General features: G+C 49.0%; 1 protein-coding gene across 7 annotated transcripts in view; it reads left to right on the top strand.

Moving 5' to 3' along the window:
- The window catches only part of ITPR1 (inositol 1,4,5-trisphosphate receptor type 1), a 352734-nt gene that overhangs the window by 253401 nt on the left and 72324 nt on the right, over positions 1-27009 (top strand). For all 7 annotated transcript variants that reach the window (XM_070777089.1, XM_070777087.1, XM_070777086.1 and 4 more), the window contains 2 exons: positions 17945-18125; positions 20070-20323. In XM_070777089.1, the coding sequence (XP_070633190.1) occupies positions 17945-18125; positions 20070-20323 (435 nt within the window). The remainder of the gene's footprint in view (positions 1-17944; positions 18126-20069; positions 20324-27009) is intronic.

Genomic DNA, 27009 nt, shown 5'->3' with positions numbered 1-27009 from the left:
GAGATGGGCTCTTCGCAGCCTCCCTGCTTCGGGACATTTCTGTGTGCCACACTGCAGTCAGCCATGCCTGGACCACCTGGTTCCCTGCCACGGAGGATGGAATCCATGGGCCGCTGGGGTGATCCGCCGGAGCCTGAGTGCCCGGCCCCCTCTGGTTCTCACGTTCACCACCGAGCTCATTGTCCTGCGGCCGCACCTGCTGGTTTGCCAGCCCTGGGCCCGTACAGAGATGCCTGTGCTCCGTGTGGGACGTGCCCAGTTCCCCTCTGCCTGGCATGCTCCCCGGGCCCTGTTTGAACTACCTCCTGGTCTGGAAGCATCTTAATCCCCTGAGGCAGAGGCAGTGGCCTCTGTATGTGGGCAGTTCATTTACTTAGCAGTCAGCACACTTGACATGGAGGCTCGTTGTTAGACAAGGGGAGGCAGAGATCAAGTCAGCCTTCACCCCCAGGTTCCCCAGGGAAGTCTCTGCATGTGTTGGCTGAAGGCAACTCGAGCTGCCCATAATGAATAAATGCAGAGAACCCTGCTCTCTAGGCTTATTCTGGGGGTTATATGAGAAAATACATGGGGGAAAAAAGAGAAAATATATGGAAAGCCCTCAGCTCAGAATGCTGCCTAATACATACTCCTTGCTCATGGTTACATTTTTGGTTATCTATCTTCCCTTTCCTCCCCTCCCCTCAAGAGTGATAATTTCTCCCAAGTTCAAACTTTGGTCTTAGTTACTCTGCAGCACTTGGACCATGGTCAGAGCTCAGTGAATGTTCCCTGAATGAATCAAAAGCCTGGACTCTCTGTGGCCACCATGTTAATGTCCGTCTGCTTGTTCTTTCCTGAATATCAACGTGAGGATCTGAAATGTGAAGATGTGTTGTTGACAGTTATCACCATTTTAGAGAAGCACCTTCTTAAAGCATGGGAGGGAGTGAAGTTTATTTGAACCCAAAGAAAACACATAATGTCAGTGTGGAGAACCCTCCTTGTGATAAGAGACACTTGTTGGGTCTTTTCTTCCTCATAATAACTATAGATGGTGGTAATCACCTGTGTGTGTGCACACATTCAGTTGTGTCCGACTCTGCGACCCCATGGACTGTAGCCCACCAAGCTCCTCTGTCCATGGGGATCCTCCAGGCAAGAATACTGGAGTGAATTGCCATGCCCTCCTTCAGGGGATCTTTCCAATCCAGGGATCGAACCCATGTCTCTTACGTCTACCTGCATTAGCAGAAGGATTCTTTATCACTGAGCCACCTGGGAACCCCGGTGGTGATCATAATGGATACTAAAGTCTGAGCACTCACATGCCAGGAGCGAGGCTCAATGCCCTCTATGCATGGTCATGGGTGGGCAGGTCCTGCCTGGATCCGTTTTTGCTCGGTAGGAGGTAAGAGGATCCGAGAGGTCAGGGTACTTGCCTAGGGTCACAGTGCTCGCTGGTATCTGGGTCAAGCTTTGTTTTCTGCCAGAGGCCGAGTTCTCAGCCCCTTTGCAAGGCTGCCTCCTGTATGAGAGGCCTCCAGTTGCCTCCCTGGCACGGCCCCTCCCTGAAGACCAGGGAGATGGACCAAGGGCCCCCCTGGCGGACCCTGCTTCTGTTTTTCGGGCACATTAGAATTGTGGCTCCTCTTCTTCTTTTTGTTAGTGTACTCATTTGGAGGGCAGTCTGCCTTCCATAGAAGCCCCAGGATGGCTTGTGTGTGTTTGGTTTGGTTGTATCACCGGCCTGTGAATGACAGAGGAGAGCACCGTGGAGGACTTTACTTTCAGGCTGGGCATCTCATTTGCCAAATAAAAGTTATACACATCATACATGCTGCTTCCCCTCTGGTGGCCGTCGGGGTCTCAGGTCTTTGCAAGTTAATGGGAAGGAAAGTCTCTTGCATAACTTCCTCTCTGTAGAGACAGAAGGCAGCTCATTTAATGGGGCTCCTAAGAAGAGTTGGATCATATTACTACAGTTTTGGGTTTTGCTTGGCTCTCAAGGAGCATATGTAATTTGGTGTAATGTGAGGCTTATTAGAATTCTTGCCCATTTTGCATGCCCTGGATCCTCCCCCTATTTGAGTCCTGGGTAGGTGGAAGGATATTTATGTTTTTGCAGAGGGAAAAGGAAGTGATTGGTCGCCTCCATTTAAGTGCTTCTGGGGCAGGCACAGCGCATGGTGCCTCTGTGTACTTGATCTGGGCTGGGCAGGGGGGTAGCCCTAATCACAGATGGGAAAACTGAGTCCCGAAAGATCCAGGAGGTCTTTCCCACAGTCTCCTAGTTAGCAGAGCTGAGACGTGGTACCCAGGTCTGTCTCTCTCAAAAACCTCTTGACTTTCTACCACACTGGATAGCCTTGCAGTTGCATGGGTCTACCACTAGGGAGCTAATGAGGACCCCCACAGCCACAGTGGTGTTTTTCTTACTTATTTATTTATCATGGTGGTGTTTTGCATCTTCCAGAGTAGCATCTGCCTTGTTATTGATGGGGGCAGGGTAGGCAGCACTGGTTATTTGGTCAGAGAAACAAGTGGTCACTGCTTGGTTATGCAGTGATTTCTCAAAGTCGACTTAGCCACACCTCTGAAAGTACATTCGGCCTTATAACAATGTCTGAACTCTTCCGTAGTTTCTACCTGTATCCTTTCTCTGGTCAGAGGGGAACTTGCCTCTCACATAGTAGAGGTTCTGGCTCAGTTACGTTTCTATGAGTTTTCTGGAATCCATGTTGGGGGAGCGGAGGGGCAGGAGAGTGAAGCCCGGGCGTGCTGCACATGGCTGTTGTGAACCCCTCTACTATTTCCAATTAGCGGATGCATGTGTGAGTTGTATGCCTGTCTTCTATTTACAAGAGGAAATATCCCATTTAATTTTATTTTCATACCGAGAGCCCAAGTGTTAAGAGAACATAGTGTTCTAGCACTCCCTCGGTTATCAGCTGCAGAGCGGAGGTTGTATATTGTCACATACAGTTTTCCGAGTATATTTCTACATTTGTTACCTGGCAACCTTGCCACGTCGGGACAGGAAGATGTATGGCTTCCTACCAGATCCACGCTGTTTATATTGCAGAAGGTAGGTGGTGTCTTCCTCACGGGAATATAGAAGAGGAGAAGGCTCAGGCTCACAGGGCTCAGTTGAAAGGCTCGGGCTCACGGGGCGGAGATGTTTCGGTGGCTGACCGAAGAGCAGGGCTCCAGTGGGAGGATGGCTCTTATCCTGCTTGGAGGGATGACTTACTGTGTCCTTGACCACTTCCCAGTTTTGATGAGAAAGGCAATTCCCAATATAGGGATGACAGCCACGATATCCCCTTTCAAGCTGCTTATAGCCCTTCAGGGTCTTCTGTTGAGCGGATCAACTGCTTGGAAAGCAGTGTGGCATGGGATTTGCATGCTGAGTGGGCCCTCAGGGCATCATAGCATCCCACCCCCCACCTATGCCCTGTGTCATTAACCTGCATCCCCAGAAGATACTTGTATTCAAAACCCTTGCAGCTAGGTTTGAAAGTCCTCTGGGTTGAAGCCACATGTTCCAAGACTCAGGAAAAGCTTGCTGAGACCAAGGACAGTGAATTCTCCAGCACCTGTAACATTGCTTGAGAAATGCTTCAGAGGGAAAAGTCCCCATGGTAACAGTTTTTTCAAAGAGTCTTGTGGCCTCCATAGGTTAGACAAGATAGCAGAGTGGTGGGACCCGGCAGCATAGCCCATCTGCACACGCTCCTTTAAGTCTCCCTCCTGGTGATGCCAGAGCCGGAGTCTGTCCACAAGGCCCACAGCACTCACAGGGTTGAGTGGATCCCAGGGCTTCCCACTGGTGTTTCCCTCTGCAGTTCTACCCTCTGTTGGCCTCCCTAATGAGAAGCCTTTGCAGTCCACTCGACTCTTACTGTCTTGCCTGTTGAGAAAGAAGATGACAGCTGAGTCCTCCTGGAGTATTTAGAAACCATCAGTTAGTTTTATTATTTCTTTTGGCTGTGCCCTGCGGCACATGGATCTTAGTTCCCCTCCTAGGGGTCAGACTTACGCCCCCTGCATGGTAAGTGCAGAGTCTTAATCATTGGACCACCAGGGAAGTCCCCATCAGTTAGCTCTCAGTATATGTATTTTGAGTGTTCCAACCTCCTTCAGAAAACCCAAGCCTTTTATTTGATTTCACATGGTTCTTTGCCCTTGGGTGTTAATGTCATTCCTGGTATCATCAGGAAATGTCCTGAGAGGAAGCCACACGATTCCTTATGGTTGTATTCTATAGCAAGTGGAATTTTTTTTTTTTTTAATACCTGAGGAGGACTTGATCGCTGAGGGTTCTGAACTTGGACAGTCATCCTGAGTGTCCTTAACGTGGAAATCTATATCCTACTGTTTAAACTTTAAGATGATCCCTAACTGGCTTAAAGTCCTCAACCCACAGTGGAGGAAAACGTTGCAAAAAAAAAAAAAAAAAAAACAAGGTCATGCTGCATTTTTTTGGTAAGCACAGGAATCAACATAGAGATGTTATATAACTTCTATTTATATCCTCCTTGCTCACTATCTGCAGGCAGACAAGAGTCGCTGAGAAGGGATTTAATGAGCTCTCTGGGTTTGCTCACCTTCCTGAGCTGGTAGGAACCAGCTTGTTCTCAAGTGCGTCAGCAAAGAATCTGCCTGTGGGTGGGCGGCCAGGGTAGGTGGACAGACTTGTTGCCATGGTGTTCTTTAATTCCCCTGTCTCTCAGCCATCTCACTCCCCCCTTCCCTGACTCCTTCCTTTCCCTCCTTTTCTTTTCTTTCTTTCTGTCCCCCTGTCTATAAGCTGGCTTGTTTCTCACACCTAACTCAGGATCCTTGGAGCTGTCCCCAGAAAGAATATTTTCCTTTCCCCCTAAGCATTCCGCATTGTGTGGCTCTAAGATATCAGAAAGGTTTTGCCTACGGTGTCTTTTCCCCACACCCTCACCTATTTCTCTTCCTAGGATTTTTTTTTTATTACCAGCCCCTTCATTGAGGCACCTATGCTAGGAGTCTTCAAGCTCAAACAGTAAGGAGCTTTCTCGTAGCTATTGGGTTGCCCATGAACCGAGTGGATTCCATTGCCAGTTGCCCCAGAGAAGGAGGGCGGTCGGCATTTCCATCATCCCCCTTTGTGCTCTTGGCCTGGGTAGGGTAAGTCTCCTGTCTCATCTAGCACATTATTAAATGGAACCGCATGAAAACAAGAGAATGTGTTTGTCCCATGGTTGATAATTCTTGGAGCTCAGGCAACATCTGTTACCTGAAGGTTTCGATTATTCAGCCTGCCTTTAAGAAACAAAGAAGTGGCTGCTCCATCCAGTTCTCAGCAGGGAAGCAGAACTGGCCTTCTGAGAAGCCCCAGGGGTGCCCACCTGTACCCAGCTGCTCTGATGGCTTTGCCTGTGCATCACATTCTCAGCAGAACCTAGGTATTTAAAAGATGTGCTTTCAGGAGGTTATAATGAAATTGTTCTTAGAAAAGAATAAGTAGTTCCCATGAGGACAGGCTTAAACAAACAAACAAAAAAAACAGAAAAGCCAAAACCCACCCCTGCCTTGCCCAAGAGTTGTGCAATCCTTAATAGCAGTAGCCTGTTTGAATAATCAAAGGCGAGCTGACTTCCCCTTAGTAACTTCTGTTAGAGACATCTGCATAAAATATCCCCGGATTCCAGACCAAGAAGGTAACTTTTTTTTTTCCCCTCTGAGTAACTGGAGGGACTTTCCCTTTGGAAGGCTTCCAGCAGAGCTAACTTCATGGTTGAGAATATTTTCTCATTAGAAACTAGGACTCCAGTGGCTAGAGTCCTGACATGGGGGCATTACAGACACGTCACACGCAAGCCCGGACCCAGAACCTCTCAGAACAACCTCCATGACATCCATAGCTGTCTACGACCCTTGGGCACAACCCTCCTGCTCCCTGAGTGATCTGTGCCCACGTGCGCTTCCTGCGTCCTCCGAGTTCCTTTGTGAAAGTGTCAGAGCCTCCCTGATGGCTCTCCCAGTTTCCTTTGTCTGGGTTTTACACTTGTCATCAAGATGTCCCAGACGCCGAAGTGGGGAGAGTCCTGTAAACCATCTGACGTCTTCAAGCCACTTGTTTCCCTTTGAACCCAGGACTTAAGAAATTTTTTTGTTTTTTAATTGCTGTTGGAGGAGGCTGGTTCTTCAGTTGCCCTCACCATACGGTGTTTGAGAAATGTGTTTTCACTAGCCCGCCTTGCAACACAATCCCGCAGACTGTTCAGCCCTAGGCTCGCAGCTGTGAAGTCAGGGGCGGGAGCCAGGTTATGAGATAGCAGGTCCGCGAAGGATTGTCCTTCCAACCCCACAGTTAATAATGCAAGTGTCAGCGGGGCAGAGCAGTTAACAGTTAACTAGATGGATTAGGGTCAGCAGCAGCCCGAGCCCATCACAGAGGCCTGGGCACAAACCTGATAAGCCTCTCAGAGGCTAGAACGCCACATCAGCCTCCTCCTGCTGGTCTTTGGCATTCGGCATTTTCCCCGCTTGGCAGGACTTTGAGCTTTCACGGACAGGGACCTTCTGGTTATTGAGTTAAACTTCAGCTGCCAGTAGCTGCACAGCTCAACTCGATTTCAGTCTCTCAGGACTGCCCCTCCCTCGGAACTCTTGGGCGTTCACTAAGATAGCAGGTCTTGATGGAGGATGAAGTGGCTGTGAGACAGTCCAGACCGAGGTCACGTGGGGCCTGCCCTCAAGGAGGTTCCAGTCTAGCAGGGGAGATGGATTATAAGCCCATTAACAATGAAATATGTGAATTGAGAGACATGTGAAGAGGGAAGCAGCCAGGATGCAGAGCATCACAGGAAAGCCATTTAGATGGTCAGGGGAGGTTTCTGTAGGGAGTTGCACTGATGCCCAGACCTAGCAGTCGAGAAGAGACCTAGGGGTGTGAGGAACAGAGGCAGGAATGTTCAGACAGACGGGTTGGCATGGGCTTGGCATATTGCAGGAACCGAAGGAGGCCAGTGTCATTGGAGCATGAGCTGGGGAAGGAATGGGGGTGCACGCAGGGCAGGAGACTGCTGCCTGACCCAGGAACTGCACTTGTCATTGGGTGAGCGGCTCGATTGGGTGGTCTCAGCGGCCCCCGCCAAGCCTTGTCAGTGCTTCTAAAGGCTCCATGTTGGCTTGGCTGTGACCTGCTTGGATACATGTCACTGATGCCAGAGCCATGATCTGTGAAGCAGCACTTAGCGCCGATGAGCACTGGGTACTCTCGTCCCGCCATCCCCATCCATCTGGCCCTCTGTACGTTTAACTCGTGGATCCCCAGGATGTTCTCTGCTGGCCCTCATGGGCCAGTCCCCAGTGAAATGGGCCTGCAGGTTTGGGAGGAAGGGAAGCCCTGCAGCGTATGCGCAGGGTTGTGACCGGAGAGGTCATTGGATGGAGCGGAGGACAGCAGGTGACGATTGGCCCTCCATCAAGAATGCGCTTGCTTGGCTGGATATTTTGCTATTTGCCAGCCATCATCCTTGCCTCCGGTGGGCCAGGTCTATTTACTACTTTTGGATTTTATGGTCCAGTGGGTGGGTCACAGTTGGGTTTCTTTAGAGCAGGGAAGGGAACGTGTCTGGTTAGAATACCTACCAGGTGCAGGCCCGGTGCTGGGCTTCCACTATGGTAGATCCTAACTCCATCCTCCCGGCCTCTCGGTGGCACTTCCCCTTCTCCTTCCTTGGTTACAGATGAGGAAACGGAGGCTGCAGGTTAATAAATGCTGTGTCCACACCTGCCCATTTCTTCCACCAGCCTCATCCATCTGTTTGGACCTGAGTGTACAGGACACGAAGTCCATTGTCTGAGTCCCTGCTGCTCTCTGTGCAAACACAGAGAACAGGTGTGCAAAAGATGCTTCTTGACATAAACATAAGGCTCAAGCTGGATGCCCTGGGGGAACCTTGGTGCTTTTAGGGCAGGAAGTCAGTCAGTGTTGATTCATTGGCCCGCAGATACCCAGGATGGAAGTCAGACCAGAGAGCGAAGGTCCTACTCTGTGACCTGTATGTCAGTTCTTTCTTAATTGGAGTATGATTGCTTTACAGTGTTGTGTTCATTTCTGATGTACAGTGATGCGAATCAGCCATATATATATACGGGTATCCCCTCTGTCTTAGACCTCCCTCCCAACGCCTCACCATCGCATCCTTCTAGGTCATCACAGAGCACCCAGCTGAGCTCCCCGTGCTGTGCAGTAGCTTGCCACTAAGTCCTTTCTTGCTAACACAGATGGAACCCCCAACTGAAGTGGGAAGGCATAGTAGCTGAGTGGCCCCCAGGCTCTGGGCAGGGGGCCACCTGAGCCCTCCTTGGCTGATGCCCAGGGCGCGTTTCTTGGTGATGGAGTCTCTCCAGCAGCTCTTGCATCATTCTTTTCGGGTCTCGCAGTACACATTGGAGGCTTGCTGAGAAGGCCTCCGTCCCCCAGTCACAAGACCCCACGGTGAGGCTGTCGGTGAGCTGGCACAGGACCCGAGGGTGTCACCTGAACCCCCACAGGGCCCTTTGGTTGAATCACAGAGTCACCCCTGGAGGGGACCCTGGCCCCAGACACACACTGGAGATGGATTTTCTTAATCTCTAGTTGAGTAGAGGTGCATGGAACGAGATTCTAGAATGTCTTGGGTTTTCACAAGAGTCCTTCCTGGGGTCTCACCAGACTCTTGTTTGCTTCAGCGGCTTCCTTTTGTGTAAGCCGCACATTGACTTGAAGAGTAACCAACACACTGCCTTGCTCTGCAGAAGATGGCCTCTGTCCAGGCTTGGCAGGTCAGAGGAGTTGAAACATGCTGTTTATCTCTGAGTTATCAAGAGACGGCTCTACAGTTTGGACGAGGGAGCAACTTTTTTCAGAAAAATGAAGTGTGGATGTCTTTCCAACCCATACTTAGTACACTTCTTCGCTTCCTTCTCTACTGTTATAAAGTTTATATTATTCCTGAACTCATGAATGCTGGCAACATCTTCAGAGATGTAGGTGAGCTGAGACTTGTAGATGTTTACCGGTTTAAACCCATCAAACCTTGCTAAAAAACATCCACCTTAGAGTGAGTAGTCATTTATATCAGGGGTACGTTTGATTCTTAATGTCCACTTCACTCATTATTAGATTCTTTTCAAACATCATACTTTTCCTGAAGCGTCAAGCATAGTTGAAAATACCAGAAACACCGTTCATGTTGAAAGACTTGGGCCTTTCCGAGGGGGTAGGGGGTGGTGTTTGACACCAAGTTTGTGTTCTGCATTTGGGTGTACTAACTTGGGGAAGTGGAAGCTAAAACATTTATCTCTGTGCCTAGCAGAAGCTGAGTGGCTTCTAGAACTAGTGAGATTCCAGCTGGATTTTTATTTTCTTTCACTTCCTTCGTTGTGATGGTTTTGGGAAATGCTCTCCAGTGTGTTTTTGCTGTCATTCTGCAGGCCGTCTTGACCTACCAGTCCCAGCTGGGATTGTTTATCTTTGGATGTTTTGGGGATGCTAGACTTTGGTCATCACGTAACACCCAGCACGTGAGCCAGTCCACTGTCTTACCTGCTGACTTCTCTCCTTGGGAAGTGGTGTTGATAGATTCCACGCCCCTACTGGAGTCGTTTCCCATAGTTATCAAACTGTGCTTCACGTTGCGTTTCGTAACTGCAACCTTGATGGACCCCAGCCACGTGGTGCACACGGGCAGGTGGTAAGAGTCGTGCTTTTCAGATAAGAAACCCAGGGCACAACTGCAGGTAAGCAAATTGCCCAAGTTCACCTGGCTGGTTATCAGGGAGCACTGGCTACAGTTTAGGTTTCCAGACTTGCAGTTCTCTGGGCTCCTCTGCCTGAAGCACGTGTGTTTTATCACCTAGTTCCTGGTGCATGATCTGTGGGTTTTGATCGTTGTCAAGGGTTTCTAAGAAAAGGATTCGAGACCTAGAGTGATGACAACAGTTAGGTGAATCGTCTGTAATGCCCAGCCCTGGCAAAGCTTCATCTAGCAGAAGGGGCTTGTTTCGGAGCCCATCTTCACAAGTGCATCAGGCTTCGCAGGAAACACAGGCATTCACACGTGTTCCTACCACGGCTATTCTTTACTGTGACAGGAGTCTGTGTCTGTGCAGCTGAGAGACTTAGGGTGGTAGGTGGGGAAATAGATTATAAAAAGCCAAAAGGTGTTTGGAGTTTGACACACTCCTGCTCAGGGGAGAGGTGCTGAACGAAGCAGGGGAGCTGAGAGCATGGGCTGAGGCATCAGACCAATGGGGCTTGAGTCCTGGCCACCACCACCGCTTCCCAGCTGTAGGACTTGACAAGTTATTTAGCCTCTTTGAGCCTCAGTTTCCTCATCTGTAAAGTGGGGAGAGTGATAACCCCTACCTCCTGGGGTAGTTGCAAGGGTTAAATGAGGTACTGTGTACAAAGCACTTAGGCAGTGCCCGGCAAACCATAAGCCTTAAGTTACCACTCACTGTAATTTACAAATCAGGGTCCCCAGGAAGTGATGAAATCTCGGATAACCACGGGGCTTGGAAGAGAACCCCACAAGGTAAACCCCACACCTGGGTAGCCATTGCTGTCACTCTGTCACCCGCAGGACCTCTGTTTGAGCTGGACATGAATGGGCTGCCCTGTTTGGAGACCCCAGGGCCAAGACTGAGGTGCGCATGTGCCGGAAGCACATGGAAAAGACAGAAATCCAGGGAGGAATTTCCAGCAGCCCTGGGAAGCTCAGGGATTCAGCATTGTTCAGCAGGTCACATTTTTCAAATTTTTGCCCTTAGCCTGAGAACTTAATTCATTCTGCAGCAGATAAATGAGCACCCAGAGTGAAAGTCATGGGCTGTGTCACTCAGGGACATGGCCCAGGCAGTCAGATAGAAAAGCTGATTCTCTGGAACCTCGGAAGGCTCAGTGGGAGGCTTTCTGGACGGTGAATGACTGCAGGGTGAAATACTTTCTTCTGGGGAAGGATCCGAGTTTCGAAGCTGTCCCAGGAGCACAGGGGACTGCTCCCTCAACCCTCCTCCCTCCCCCAGGCCGGGCCTAAATCACATCCACCTCTGCTTCCTTTATCTGAGATGCTCATAAAGGGCTCCTCCCATGTCCCTGCAAACTTCCCAGGAGGCTCAGTGGTAAAGAATCCGCCTACCAATACGGGAGATACGGGTTCAGTCCTTGGGTTGGGAAGATCCTCTGGAGGAGGAAATGGCAACCCACTCCACTGTTCTTCCCTGGAGGAGTCTGGCAGGCTACAGTCCATGGGGTCGCAAAGAGGCAGACACAGCTGAGCAGCTGAGCACACACACGTCTCCCTGCAAGTGCAGGCTGGCTGGCTGTGGGTTCCAGGGTACGAAGACTGTCTCCCCCACTACGCCCGCCCCACCCCAAGTCTCTGAACTCTGGGGAAGATGACTTTTCAATAAGGTGCTCAGTTGCTCACCTTCCCTGGTGTGTGTCTAGCACCTGGGGAAGGCCCGTGTCTCCCCTTTTTCTCTCCAGACAGACCCCATCCTGCACAATGCGACCGGGCCGTGACCTCTTGCATCTCAAGAAAGGCATGCCCCCACCCTCTCCTGCACACTTCCGGCCTATTGTGTAGTGGCGCTGCCAGCCCTCCGCTGGTCCCTAACTTTGGGTGGCCTCTGGTTTCAGAAACTGGGAGGGCTTGTCATAAATCACACTCTGTTTCTTTGTAAGAACTTGGCCGGGCATAGTAGGTGGCTGCCAGGCTCATTAAGAGATGTCTTAACTGTTTTCAAGAGTGATCTGAAAGGGCGGTTTCCTTATTATTTTCAGCTGAAGAGCTCATTCCTGAGTCCCATGCAGCCCGGGCAGCCCGGGGAGGGCAAACTGTGTCCACTTGACATTTATCCCAGATTGGGAATGAAACTCAGGTCGGGTGTCACTCACCCACCCCCAATCCTGGTCAAGGGGACTGACTTGAACTCAGGAGACGTGGTTTTCTGTGTTCATTTTCGCTCTGGGCCTCAGTTTCCTCCTCTGTAAAAGATGGAGGGCTGGACTAAGTGGGTAGTTTCCAAACAGCGTTCTGTGGAACCGTGGAGTTGCAAGGAGGATTCCAGTGGTGAGATGGGGTCCTCCCCGCTCTGTCTCAGGCTGAGCAGTTGTGCCTGTATCTCTCTAATACCTGGTCCTTACCCCAGTGTTAGGGGAAGGAGGAGGAGCGAGTTTCCTTGGTGGGAAAAGCATCTGGAAGTGGCTGACATAGGGTGCTTCCAACTTTAACTTTCTCTGATCTGTGGTTTCTTTTTTGTGGTGGTGGTTTTTAAACCCAGCTTACAATGGCCATACCTAGATCCCCGCCCCTCCTCTGTCCTCCAGAATTCCCATGTAGGTGGTCACTTTCTCACCTGGTCCAACCCCGACTACCTTCCCTCAAGCCCCTCTAAACATGTACCTGTTGTCTGTGATGTTGGTACTGGTGCGGGTCTGCCCCCAAACCAGGCTTTTCTTTTTTGGAGTTGCCTGCCGCCCCCTGGGACTGGTGTTCTGTGTGATCATTAAGAAGGTAGGTAGTGGAGATGGCCCTGAGCACAGGGGCAGCGAGCCAGCGAGGCTCTGCCCCCTGTCAGCTGACCTCTCCCGACCCCAGGTCTCCTGCCTCTAAAGTGATTATGAATGATGGATTTATGAATGATGGTATCTATCTTGACAATCTCCTAAGATGCTGATAAGGCAGCTTATGTGAAAAGGGCTTTGGAATCTAATGTGATTTGGAGATGATCGGGGAGAGGAGGAAAGGGCGGTGGTGAAGAGAGATGGGCTATGAGGGTGTCAGACTCAGATCCCTCTGCTGGGGAAGGTAGCCTCTGAGGGTGGCCCCCAGTCTGGACCACTTTGACCAAGTTCTCTAGCCTTCTGGAAGCAAAGCAGTTGCTTTTTCCATCTCTCTTTTCATTGTGATATGACTTACATACAATCATATGTATAGATTTCAAGTGTAGAGTTTGATCAGATTTGACAAATACCATCAGATTTGGTCATATTTGTGTGGCTTCTGTAACAAATCACTAAAAATAACAAATTACTAAAATCTTACTAAACTGCTAAAATTACTAAATCTTACAAATTACTAAAATTACTTTCAGCAATAAGTTACTAAGAATAATAAATTACTAAAATCTTAGTGGCTTTAGACAGCCAGATATTTTATCTTATAAGTTCGACATAAGTCTTAACCAGACTAAATCAGGATTCAGCAGGGGAGGGGCCCCAGGGGGAGGGAATTTGTTTTCCTGCATTTCCCAGTTTCTAGAGGGCGCCCACAGCCTGTGGCCCCTTCTTCATCTTCAAATTTCAAAACCAGCCACGCTGAGTGGAGTCCTTCTCATACTGCATCCCTCCACCCTCCTCCTCTACATTTCTTTTTCTTTCTGTTTTGGCTACACCACGTGGCTTGTGGTATCTTAGTTCTCTAACCAGGGATCAAACCCGTGCCCCCTGCATTGGAAGGGCAGAGTCCTTAACCACCGGACCGCCAAAGGAGTCGTACCCCTCCTCTTCTACTTTTAAGCACCCTGGTGATGACACAAGCCCTTTGAATAATCCAGAATCATCTCCCAGTTTCAAGATCAACTGATTAGGAACCTTAGTTCCATCTACAACTTCCTTCCCCTTTGCCATGTAAGCTGGCATGTTTTATAAGTCCCACAGATGAGAGTCCGGACGTCTTTGCAGGGCTGGGGGGCATTCTTCTATCTGCCATACCTGTGCAGCCTCCATCCCAATCAAGACATTGTCTTCACTCCAGAAAGTTCTCTTGTTTCCCTTTTGGTCACTTCTCACTCTCCACCCACCCCCCTGCCCAGAGGCAGGCAGTTTTGCTGTTACTGACAACTCATGCACTACACTAGTTTTATTTGGAAGGGTTACCTCAAACCTGCTGGGTGGAGTGCAGTGAAGTTTGGAGAAGTGAAACAGTCTCTCCGTGACTCTTGGTTCTAGGTTTGGGGAACAGTGCAGGAGGGGAGAGCAATTCATTGAAACACATTCGAGGAGAGCAGTGGGCAGGTAGCCATGAAGAGCCTGAGGGGGTTGGGAGCCAGTCCCTGCCTGCTCTGGTCCAAGGTCCCACCTGCTTCTGGAAAAATGGTCCAGAGGAGGGCGCCCCTTTCCCCTCCCGGGCCCTATGAGGCCCTTGTGACAGAAGGAGGTGGAAGGAGCAGGTCTGTGAACGATGTACAGGAGCTGAGCTCACTGCCTCTGGGTGACACCAGGCACAGCCTACCCCAGGGAGGTGAGGGGTGAGTCTTAGCTCCTCTGCATGCCGTGGCTTTCACTTCTCCTGTACAAGGTCCTCTCCTTCCAGCATGTCTGCTGAGCTTCCCACTCAAGAGACCTGAAAGTTCTCCTCTGTCCTCCCCTTGCTGCTCTGCCGCCCCCAGCGCCCCGGCGTCCTGGGAAGATGCTGTGTGTCACAGCGCCAGCATCTCAGGGGTGCTCCCACAGGAGGCACGTTATCTCAAAGACCCAAAAGCTTCTCCTGATTTCTGAAAGGAGTGATAGTAACAACTTCTTCATTGGAGACGGGCGGTGGAGGGTGTTAGGTGACAGGCACAGAGGTTCACTCACGCTCCCAGCCCCTCGTCAGGTCAGCCATCGGGAGTGTCACTGTGATTAGCTTGCTGGGTCTTCGTAACCATTCATGAAGGGCATACCCTGTTACGATGCCCATTTGGTAGGTGAGAAGATTTGCATTTCAGAGATGTCGTCACTTTCTAAGGTGGCACTGGCTTGTAAGCGGTGGAGCCGAGGCCTGTTCTGACTCCGGAGGTTGTTCTCACCACTGAGCCTCTCAGGTGATGGCTTTGCTGTGGCTTTTTCTCGTGATAGTTGGTTAATGGTGGTGCAGAACCAACTCATTCTGTGGGCACTGTGCTAAGCGCTTGGTGTGCACCTCAGCAGCCTTTCCACATGGGTTCAGAGAGGTTGAGTAACTTGCTCAGGATCCCAGAGCTGGTGGGTAAGGGACCCCAGCCTCAAACCCTGGAGGTCCAACTGGAAAGCCTGCCCTACTGACCCTCCGTTAAGATATGTTTCCTTCCACTGAGGCACTGGTATGATCTCCCTCCTCAGTTCTTGCTGTGAGGCATCATGGGGTTTGCCTGTCTTCAGTTTTTTGATGTCCAGTGCCCGAGAATCAGCTGGGTCTCCCTTCGCATCTTCTAGCACCATCCTTGTTTGACATCAGTTTTCTGTGCTTACTTGTATCACCGTACCCCACTGTCCACTTTACCATTTCACTGACCACATTTTGTTTACAAAGCAGCGTCAAATCCTTGAGGGACTGAGGACTGTTACAAATAACGCAAAATAAATACACTGGCCATTGCAGAAACATATATAGAAGCATGTAATCCTCTGTATCTTGCCCTCCTCTCATTTTACCAGAGGCCTCCTTGCCCTGACCCTGTCCAGTGACATCTGGCTGGATGCGAAGCAGTGTTTGTAGTAGGTGTTGGGTGTGCACTGTTACACTCTTACAGGTGACAGTCGGTGGGCTTTGGCTATTCACTGACTTAAAGTGCATTTGTTTTCCTGCATGACCAGATTGCCCACAGATGTTTTTTAAGTTGCCTTCATACCATGGGAAGACAGATGGGGCAGCAACTGAACTTCATTGCCCTGAGCAGCCACCTTCCCGCAGTCTCCCCGTGACCCCTGTGGCTGAGATGTTGTGTGACGTCTCTGGGAGGAAAATGTGATCACTGTGTTTGGGTGGCTGTCGGTTGAGGTCTTTCTTAGTCCCCTGCACATCTCCTTTTGTTTGTCTGCAGACACATCGGCTCTCAAAGAAGTGAACAAGTAGAACTTGCTTTTTCACATGTGAGCAGTTTTCCAGAGTGAACGTATGTTTTCCTTACCAAGCTACCAGTTTCACAGGGCACAGACTCCTTTTTGTTCATTGTTGTTTCTCCTCTAACAGGCATAATGCCCAACTCATGACAGATGTGCAGTAAATAGTGGGTGGCGGATGGATGGATGAGTGGATGGAATACTGGTTGGATGGATGGGCAAAAGAGAAACCTAAAAATAAAGTAAAGGGCAGTGGAGGGCTTCCCTGGTAGCTCAGTTGGTAAAGAATCCATCTGCAACAGACCCCAGTTCGATTCCTGGGTGGGAGTGATCCCCTGGAGAAGGGATAGGCTATCCACTCCAGTATTCATGGGCATCCCTGGTGGCTCAGTTGGTAAAGAATCCACCTGCAATGTGGGAGACCTGGGTTCGATCCCTGGGTTTGGAAGATCCCCTGGAGGAGGGCATGGCAACCCATTCCAGTATTCTTGCCTGGAGAATCCCCATGGACATAGGAGCCTGGTGGGCTACAGTCCATGGGGTCTCAAAGAGTTAGACACGACTAAGCAATTAAGCACACACACACGCATACACACACACATAAGCACACACGCGTGCATACACACATATAAGCACACACGTGCGTGCACACACATACACATAAGCACACGCGCATGCACACACACATACACACACACGGCAGTGGGGCACGTGAAAGCCTGGAGCTTGGCTTAAAGAGCAGGAGTGACAGAGGGTGGCACACAGAATGATAAGGCCAAGCAGGAGGCAGGCAGGGGGTTGGAAACTGGCATTTGGGAGTGGCTGAAGAGAAAATGTTAAGACCAGGGAGCACAGGTAGGAGGGCTGTATCCTGTGTTGTACGTAAGAAACAACCAGAGGTGAAGAACAGGGAGAGGGAGAAGGGCAGGAGTGAGCAGAGCTCTGTGGGCAAGTGACACGGACATCTGTCAGCGTACCATGTGGACTAGTGGCTGGAAGAGGGGCCACAGTGGCTGAAGTCGCGTGTCGGCAGATGGACACGCAGTGGCTTTCGGGGCGGCGGGCTGCTCAATCAGGCTCAGGGTGTGCGGGGGTGAGAGGTGGAGGAGTCGAGGGGCTTTGTGAGGCTGATAAGAGTTTGTTTTTTTCTGGGATTTCAAGCTTAGGGTTACCTTCTGTAGGGAAGTGCCATCTCTCCAAATGGGGGAGGAAGTGAAATTGGCAGAAAGCTCCAACCCGGAGAAGCAAATACATTGTTTGGAGCTTTGTTTTATTCCTCTGGAAATTGACCGTATTGTATTTTTATGTAAATAATCCACAACAGCGTGGTATTTGCAAAGGGGTGAAAAGAGAATGCTCGTAAACGAAGTTGAGACACCATATTGTGTTTTCACATCAACAATGTATACTATTGCTTGCAGTGGGTCCAAAAAAACAAGTGCGTATCCAAGAGGCAGACTACCTGTTAACTGTAAGCTTGTTCCTCTCTACCTGCCCTTGAAGACCTCATTTGAAAACCACCTTTTCCATGAAGATCTTGGGATCACTCCAGACCTATGTCATCCTTGCCAGCTGTGAACATCTATAATATAATTGTCTTTGTAGCTTCTGGAGCACTTGTTACACGTTTCAGTCTTCCTTACAGGCATGTCATTGTAATCTGGTGTGGAGCCCTAGAGGGGCGGGTTGCATGTCTTACTTATCTGTATATATTCATAGGGGTTTGCAAAGAGGAGGGTTCGTAGATGTCCTTAAACATGACTGGCCGTGCAACAATTACCAAAAATACATTCTGCTTTCATTGTTACTGGAGTTGATACCTGTGTGTGTTGGGAGTTGTGCTTAGTTAGCTAAAATCTGCCCACCACCCCCTAGCAGGCTTCCCAGGCCGGTATGGCTTCTTCAGCCAAGACGTGACAGTTTTCTCTCAAAGCTCCTTGTAGACACACTCAGGCTGTCGAATCGAGTGAATGACAGTGCAAAAAACAGTGTTGAACCTCGGTCCAAACTGAGATAGGTTTTCAGGTTTTGTGTCTGGCTCTGATCCTCGTGAGGTTTTGGTGTCCTGAGTGGGATTCAGTAACTGGTGTGTCACAGTGTCGGGAAAAAACCATGGGTTTTCCTTGGCAGCACTCCTTTTTCTGCCGGTTGACAGAAGACAAGAAGTCGGAGAAATTCTTCAAGGTTTTCTATGACCGAATGAAGGTGGCCCAGCAGGAAATCAAGGCAACAGTGACCGTGAACACCAGTGACTTGGGAAATAAAAAGAAAGATGACGAGGTGGACAGGGATGCCCCGTCACGGAAAAAAGGTAAACAGCCCCCTGCTCGCAGCTCTGGGGTCAGCTGGATTGGGAACATGGGAGGAACCCTGGTTTTCCTTTCATTTTTACAGGACTTCTAGACTCCCAGATGGATTCTGACTGGGGCTTTCAGAAGAATAAAACCAGTCTGATTGTGATAAAACTCTTCCTATGTAACCTGGAAGAGTGGCTCAGTGGTAAAAGAATCTGCCTGCAATGCAGGAGACTCAGTTTTGATCCCTGTGTTGGGAAGATCCCTTGGAGGAGGGCATGGCAACCCACTCCAGTATTCTTGCCTAGGAAATCCCATGGACAGAAGAGCCTGACGGGCTACAGTCCATTGGGTTGCAAAGAGTTGGACACGACTTAGTGACTAAACAACAGCAACAACATGTAACCTGAACTGAATTCCTGCTGCTTGGGAAACTCCTAAGGTTTAATACACTAATACTTTCTTGGTCAAACCAGTGTTTTATTGGCAGGAAATCCACTGATAATCTTTTCTTGTAATTTTCATTTAATGTCCAAGAAAGTTGAGGAAGATACACACTTTAAAACAAAAGGCATTATCTAATCCTCCCTTATTTTCTAAAATATTTGAAAGTTCATGAAGCTTTTTATCCATTACCTTCCTTGAAGAGAAGTAATACTGGGGAGTGGGTAGACTCAAAAGTGCTAGAGTCAGAAGGCCTCGAGCAGATCTGAGCCTCATTTTTTTAAGTTGAGGCCTGGGTTTCTCAGCCACAGCACGTGGGACATCTGGACAATCCATCGCTGTCAGGGCTGTCCTGTGCATTGCAGGCTGTGTACCAGCATATATGGCCTCAACCCAGTGGATGCCCCCGCGTGTATGCTAAGTTGCTTCAGTCGTGTCCAACTCTTTGTGACTCCATGGACTGTAGCTCGCCAGGCACCTCTGTCCATGAGATTCTCCAGGCAAGAATACTGGAGTGGGTTGCCATGCTCTTCTCCAGGGGATCTTTCTGACCCAGAGATCAAACCCACCTCTCTTATGTCTCCTGCTTTGGCAGGTGGGTTCTTTACCACTAGCACCAGCTGGGAAGCCTGTAGGTACCAGTAGTCTATCTCCAACTTGAAATCTCTCCAGATATTTCCTGTCATCCCCTGGGTGGAAATGGGGTCAAAATCATCCCTAGTTGGTAACCACTGGTGTAGAATGGGGATAAACAGAAGAAAAAGGAAGGCTTACATTTACTGAGTATTTCCTACGAACCAGGCACTGTCCAAAGTCCTTTACATGTGTTACTTCATTTAGAATTCAGGTCAACACTGTAAAATAAATTATTTTACATCCATTTTACAGACCAGGAAACTGAGGCATCAGAATGGTAATTAACTTGTTAAGAACATGAAAGTAGTAAGTATACCAGAGTCAGGATCTGAACCCAGGCAGTCCGGCAACAGAGTCTAATGCCCCTAACTCTAGTGCCTGGTTACCTTACAGGGTTAGTGTGAGAAGTGAGCCAGGTAATTAATACACATCAAGTGCTTGATCAAATCACGGTGCCCTGGGGATCCGTAAAGGATTCCATCGATCGTCATACAGTAACAGTAATTACCATTTGCTTAGCTTATGTTGACCCTCTCGGGAACCCTCTCAGAGAAAGACTTCAGTAATGTTCTCCCCATTTTACAGATGAGGAAGCTGAGGCCCAGAGTCATAGGTGTGTGAAGCTGGCAGAACCTCTACCACTTTTCCTCTAAATGAGAGCAAGCTGAGGTGATGCCTTAGAGCCACAAGTGAGCTGGCAGAGCCCGACTCAGTTTTAATTCTAAGGGCTGAGAGAAGATGGTGCCATCTTGGAGCGTTTTGCCAACCTTGAGGGGCTCTCTAGTGATGGCAGAACTTAGGTCTCTTAACATCGTCTCTGGCGTGGTGAATAGCGTTCCAGAGGATTCGGCAGCACTGACCATCTCACGTTTGCGTTCTAGCCAAAGAGCCTGCGACGCAGATTACGGAAGAGGTGCGGGATCAGCTCTTGGAGGCCTCTGCCGCCACCCGCAAAGCCTTCACCACCTTCAGAAGGGAAGCTGACCCCGACGACCACTACCAGTCCGGGGAGGGCGCCCAGGCCGCGGCGGACAAGAACAAGGACGACCTGGAGATGAGCGCGGTCATCACCATCATGCAGCCCATCCTCCGCTTCCTGCAGCTGCTGTGCGAAAACCACAACCGGGACCTCCAGGTGAGGGCGGGGCAGGGGCGGGGCGGACGTGAGGTGGGGGCGGGGAGCCCAAGCTCCTCTCATCTCCTCCCAGCTTGTCTGTGACTTGTGGGCTCCTCTCCCTTCAGCCAGTCTCCTCCAGCTAAGGGCCCAGACTGCTCTTGACCTCCGAAGCGTTTCTCTGTCTCATCTTCCCCACCGTCTCCTCAGGGATAAAATCTCAGGCTCATCTGTGTTGTTGCCCCTGCTACACATATGTATTTGTGATGTGTGTGTGTGTGTGTGCACGCCTGTGTCTGTCTGGTAGCCTGCCACTTTTTGATGTTTAGGTGCACAGGTAAATCTTGACTTGGTGGTGGGGTGGGTGATTGAATATACTTACAGAATCTGGTACATGGAAAGTTCTAATCAATATGTTTTGGTTGAATGAATGAAGTGGTCTTCTGGTATTTTACATTTGTTGTTCAGTTGCTGAGTTGTCTCCAACGCTTTGCAACCCCATGGACTGCAGCATGCCAGGCATCCCTGCCCTTCACTACCTCCTGGAGCTTGCTCAGACTCATGTCCATCGAGTCTGTGATGCCATCCAACTATCTCATCCTCTGTCACCTCCTTCTCCTCTTGCCCTCAATCTTTCCCAGCACCAGGGTATTTTCCAATGAGTCAGCTGTTTGCCTTAGGTGGCCAAGTATTGGAGCTTCAGCATCAGTCCTTCCAGTGAATATTCAGGGTTGATTGCCTTTAGAATTGACTGGTTTGATCTCCTTGCTGTCCCAGGGACTCCCATAAATGTTCAGAAATATTTGTTGAACTGATGATTCCAGAAATGCTTTGTTCACTTTTTGTTGTTGTGGCCAAGGCTTATTGGGCACTTAGATGATTCTGGATGCTAAGTGTCTCCTGTATTATTACACTTGTTTTATAGATGAAGAAACTAAGATACACAGGACTCATTTAGGGTATGCAGAGCTCACATTTGAGCCCAGGCAGTCTGGTGGGTAGAGTTTGTGCTGTCTACCACCACATTAAGATAGAGGCTGTTTTCTTCCTTGCAGAGTTCCTCCAGCAGCAAAGGCTTTTCAGGAAGGGCCAAGGATGGGTTCTAGAGATACACTCTTTGTTTTGAGTGGACACAGATCTGTAGAAGCGGTCACTCCCCAGAAGCGTGCTGGAGCCTGGCTCCTTGGCCATTACCTGGTTCTGCTGCTGATTGTTAAGGAAAATACTCCTCTCTGCCTAAAAGGGATGAAGCCGAACCAAAAGAGTGTGCCTGAACTCCTCTAAGATAGAATGTTTCCTCCTAAAGTAAATAGATTAGCAGTGGTAGTTTTATTTGAATCATGATGGTTTGAAAAGGAAATAATTCTAGAACTTCAGTGGTGGTCCAGTGGTTAAGACTTCACTTCATTGCAGGGGGTGCATGTTTGATCCCTGGTCAGGAAGTTAAGATCCCACATGCCTCCTGGCCAGAAAACCAAAAGGTAAAACAGAAGCAGTACTGTAACAAATTCAGTAAAAACTTAAAAAATGGTCCACATCAAAACAAAAAAGTAATAATTGTAGTCCAAACATAGCAAAGGGAAGGTGCAGCCTTGAAATGTTGCGTTGTTGACTTGACCCTCCAGGTGGTTTGATGACTTTTCACGTGTTAGCTGTGGCCAAACCATTTGATGCCACAGCTAGAAATGGCTCGCCCTTAAAACCTGCTGCAGACTCTCTACCTAGGTAAGCTGAGTAATGAATTTAATTGTTAAACAGTAAGAGCAGTGAGATGGTACTGGATGAAGTTTGCAGTATTAATACCATCTGTACTGATTTTTCAATCCAGTGAGTGAAGAGCCTGGGCTTTGAAAAAGCATTCAGATCCAAGGTCATCAGCCAGCCAAGTCTGGCCCGTACTTCAAAACGAAGGGGTTTCTGTCAGCCAGGCAGTGACTTCAGGCTCATTCTAGACTTTGACACCCGCCCATCTCCTCCACTGACATCCCTGGCTTCATCCCTGTCCACAGCTGAGTGTGAGATCTTGGCTGTCAGTCTTCTTTTTCTTGCTTGTTGCTCAGACATTCCTACTTTGGACATAGAACACGTCAACCCTTGACGCACTGGCCTGATGCCTGCATGCTGAGCTCAGTGGGCGGACAGAGCTCTCATGACCCAGAGGTCAGGGTCTGGTGACTGTCTCCTTGGCTGGCATTTCTCTGTTTGAAGGGAGACTGTATTCGTTCCACCTTCCGTATCTACACCATCCATCATGGAGGAGACAGGCCAAGGGAGTGTGAGCGACACCGTGGGAAACCCGGCTGTCCCACCAGTAGGAAAACAAAGCCTTCAGCTCGACTGTGGCATGTTTGTGGATGGGGGCCCCGCCCTGCTGCTGGGGTGATTTCTAGACTGAACTTCGTGGCCATTGCCCTGTACTGTTCGCCTGCACCAGAGTCACTGGTCTCCACCAACCTCAGGCTCCGAAGGAAAAGTAGATTAAGACTTTGCATGTGTGTATTGATTTCCTCACCTCGGCAAGGATCTGCTCTGTGCCCTGAGCCAGGGCGATGGAGACCCCCCTACCCCTGCTCCCCACAAAGCAGGAGCCCCTGGTAAGAGGGAGACGACCACGCAGCATGCTGAGGGCTGTTGTTGTGCCGTCTTAGGGGTTTTGTAGATTCAGAGCAGGAGAACCAACACAGTGAGCCAGGTCCAGGAAAGCTTCTCAGAGAAGCTGATGTCTGCTGAGTTCTGAACTAACCAAACACAAAAACCCCCCTTGAGTAGAGTCCCGTCCATGAACGTCAGAGGGGCAGTCCCAAGGTGCTTGTTTCCTGAGTGTAGCTCTGGTTTCGTGGATCTGTTCTTCCTCCCCTCCTCCCCCTGGAACTCCCATCTTCACTGGGGAAGCAGAGGGAGGCCCTCATTGTATGAGTTCACCCTTTCTTGTGGGGAAATCCTCACGGTTGTTATTTTGTACCTTACTGTTGTTCAGTCGTGGCTGACATGACTGAGCCTGCAGCATGCCAGGCTTCCCTGTCCTCCACCATCTCCCAGAGTTTGCTCAAACTCATATCCATTGAGTCAATGATGCCATCCAACCATCTCATCTTCTGTCACCCCCTTTCCCTTCTGCCCTTAATCATTCCCAGCATTAAGGTCTTTTCCATTGAGTCGGTTCTTTGCATCAGGCGGCCAAAGTATTGGAGCTTCAGCCTCAGCATCAGTCCTTCCAATGAATATTCAGAGTTGATTTCGTTTAGCATTGACTGGTTTGATCTCCTTGCTGTCCAAGGGACTCTCGAGAGTCTTCTCCAGCACCACAGTTCAAAAGCATCAATTCTTCGATGCTCAGCTGTCTTTAGCTCTTCGCAAAACTCTGAATTAATTCTCCAAGGCCCCCGTGGCCAGAAGCACCTTTTCATGAGTCCTTCCAAAACTCCATTCTCCAATATACTGGTCTTCCAGAAACACTGGTATTGTGGGGAGAAGGAGTGTAGAGTATAATATATTAAAAAAAAAAAAAAAAAACTTAACAATTTAACCTTTGAGGGTACCATAACGCCAGTAATTTTAAACTGTTTAAGGCCGCAGAATTCTTTGTTTGTATGAGGTAAAGCAGATGAAAGCAAGGCTGCTTTGTTCATAATAGAAACTACAGAGTACTCGAGCTTTGCTTTCTCATCTCTAAGAGCTCTGAGACATGGGGCATTCCCGGGGTCCCCCAGGGTTTTGCAGGGCCCGGCTGGCAAACCAGCAGTCTGGACCAAGGGTTTAGAAGGATGAAGCTTGCACTCATCTTCACAGACTCCCACTAAGTCAGACAGCCTGAGCTAGTTAATAAAATCGCTCTGACAAGAAGATGCTTGTAGGAGTCTGGCTCTCAAAATGATGGTTTTAAGCGGGATTCGGCAGCTCTGAATGCCATCCTCTTGGCAGCGTTCTGGATCCGATGGTGAATCTCTGGGTCGGGGTTTCCTTTTGGATCTGAGGGAGAAGACATTTCATGAGGAAAGAGGGACCAGCCCCCTGGTAGAAGGAAGTGCAGATAAGCCCAGAGAGGGAGGGATTCTGGCCTTTTGAAGTTGCCCAGAGTTTCTGGTCATGTTTATAACCTTAACTCTCCCGTTGATAAATGTTCAATAGAGATAAAGCCACCGAACTTGACTTTGCTGAACGGGCAGTTGCTGCCTTAAGCAAGCTTTGTTCACAGTAGCAAGAACCTTGATGGGAAGGACTGTTTTTGAACCATTTTTGCATTGCTTTTGAACTTCCCCTGAGAGGCTGGCTTTGCTTTGATCTGGGTTAAGGGATGCAGATTCTGATTTCTGTCCACTGAGGTCTGTTTAAGCCCAGGCTTAAAGTCTTTGATGTCCTTCATCTTCCCATCCTGACTTGGTCCCTGGCACTCCAAGGAAGACCACAAAGATAACAGGATTTTTCTAGCCTAGGCAAGGTGGGGTGAGTGGTATGTGCTAAGTGTAAACTGTATTCCTTAAGCGCGGAAGGAGTTCCCATGGGCCTTTAGCAAGTGGCACAGCAAAAAACCTCAGTTTTTGTAGAGAATAAGAGAAAACGGATGTGAGTTAGGAGGGAGAAATTCTGGGTGGACACGCTATAAAGATCATGAGAAATGGGAGAGGCTTTCAAGAAAGGGCTGCTCACTGTCCTTCCTGGAGAGTCTGAAGCATGTCAGCCTTGATGACTCCCCAAGTCCTCTTTCTCCCATTCATTCAACTTAACTCAGACATTCAGGCAGTGTTTGTGAAGCCCCTGGCCCGAGACAGTCCCTGTGCTAGTTGGCTGTTGCCAGTGCTGGTGCTCCGATCCCACTGGAGTCAGGATGGAGGGCTTCCTGAAAGAAGTAACTTGAGACCCCAACCTGAAGGAAGAGAAGTTAATCAGAGAGTTAACTCTCTGATTAATCACAGGAGACAGGGAGAGCATGACAGACAGAGGGAACAGTGCAGCTGAAGTCCCAGAGATGAGAGAGTGAAAGGTGCTTGAAGAGCAGAAAGAAGTTCGTTGCTGCCAGACAGAGACGAGCACGGCAGGAGAGAGGGTGTCCCCGAGCAGAGGCAGGGGCATGGCAGGAATGATGACGCAGGAGTTGGGGAGGAAATTGGACCTCAAGAACCATGCTGTGCATCTGAGCCTAGGACAGTCTGGTCCTCCCCTATCCTCTTTGTGAATCTTCCTCCACCCCACCATGGCATGGCGTGGGGTTCAGCCAGGCTGTTAACAGGTAGAATCTTCTTTGAGGGACTGGAGCAAGAAATGGCTGTGGAACCCTCCTCTGGCTTCCTGTAGTCCTTAGAAATGTAGTCACGGGCAAGCGCACTTGGTTCTCAAACATCTGTCCTTCCCCCACCTCCCACCCAGACCTGAGTGATGGCCCAATTTTTAGACTTGTCAGAAAGGCTTAAGCATAAGGGACTGAGCTTAATTTGGGGTTGGGGTGACAGTGACGGGTGGTTAGCTTGTTGACAAGTCAAGCATTAAACTTGATTACCAGCTTTTAATCTGTGCATTTATAAATGTTTTAATTGTACAAGGAATATATTCTTTGTACAAGGAATATATTCTTTGTACATCATGAATTATACAATGAATATATTCTTTCTATGAAGGCTTAAATGAAAATAAGTGTTCGGTTAAAAAAAAAAAAAAAAAGTCCCTCTTCGCATTCCCACATTGTTCTGAACTGTGAATCCTTCCTGTCCTTTTCCTGTATCTTTAGATGGGAGCACTGGATCCCTATTAATCTGCTATTTGCCCTTTTTGTTTGCTTAACTCAGCAGTATATCCTAGAGATCTTTCCATATTGATACATACAGACCTGCTTCGGTGTTTGCAACTTACAATATTAAAGACGTTGATGGATTATCATTTGTTTATGTCCCAACTGATGAGCCTTTAGGTTGCTTCCAGTTCTTCTCTGTCTCAAACAGTGCTGTCGCAAACATCCAATACGTACTTTGCGAACAGTAACAGAGGTGGAATTACCGGGTCAAAAGTTACATTCATTTTATTTTTTAATTATCTTTTTAGAAAGATAATCCAGAAAGATAATTTTCTGATTTTCTACAGCAAATATATGTAACTTCTATAACTATGCCCAAAAGTATTTGTGGTTAATCTTTGCCTCTTTTTAAGAAGAGATTACTGGAGTCTATGACCCCCCCAAAAAAAAAAATCTCCGTATGAAAATAGACATTGTATTATGAGGTTATTGAATGTGCCTTGGTTTACTTCATTGAGAAAGTATCTGCTCTTAAGTCTTGTTAACATTGTAAGTTTACCTTGAGAATACATACTTGGGCACACACACACAAGCATACACACATTTATTCACTTTCGTTCCTTCCTTTAATAATGGAAGTGACCCAGTGAGGTAATCCAGATCCCCACCAGGGCCGTGGCGTAAGCCCTCCTGTGACACTTTATGCTGTGGTGATTTACCCTCAGGACTACACTCTGGGCGGCATTCAGCATCCAGACCACACCATCATCTTTTCAATAAAACCACTGTCCTTGGAAATGTCAGAAGACTCTTAACTTAACATGCGGTGGGCGGGAAGGTGGGCTGGAGCGAGAAGGGGAGAAATGAGAAACAAGGGTCTCGGAGTCTGAAGTGGGTTGTCAAAGGGGAGCTCTTCTCCACTGCATCCCATACAAAAGCCAAGTGTTCGTAGCTGTTGCCAAGGCCGCATCCATGGCTGACC

The sequence above is a fragment of the Bos indicus genome, chromosome 22 (assembly GCF_029378745.1).
Source record: "Bos indicus isolate NIAB-ARS_2022 breed Sahiwal x Tharparkar chromosome 22, NIAB-ARS_B.indTharparkar_mat_pri_1.0, whole genome shotgun sequence".
Lineage (NCBI taxonomy): Eukaryota > Metazoa > Chordata > Mammalia > Artiodactyla > Bovidae > Bos > Bos indicus.
Note: the sequence above shows the minus strand (reverse complement) of the source record. Positions and strands in the feature narration are given on the sequence as shown.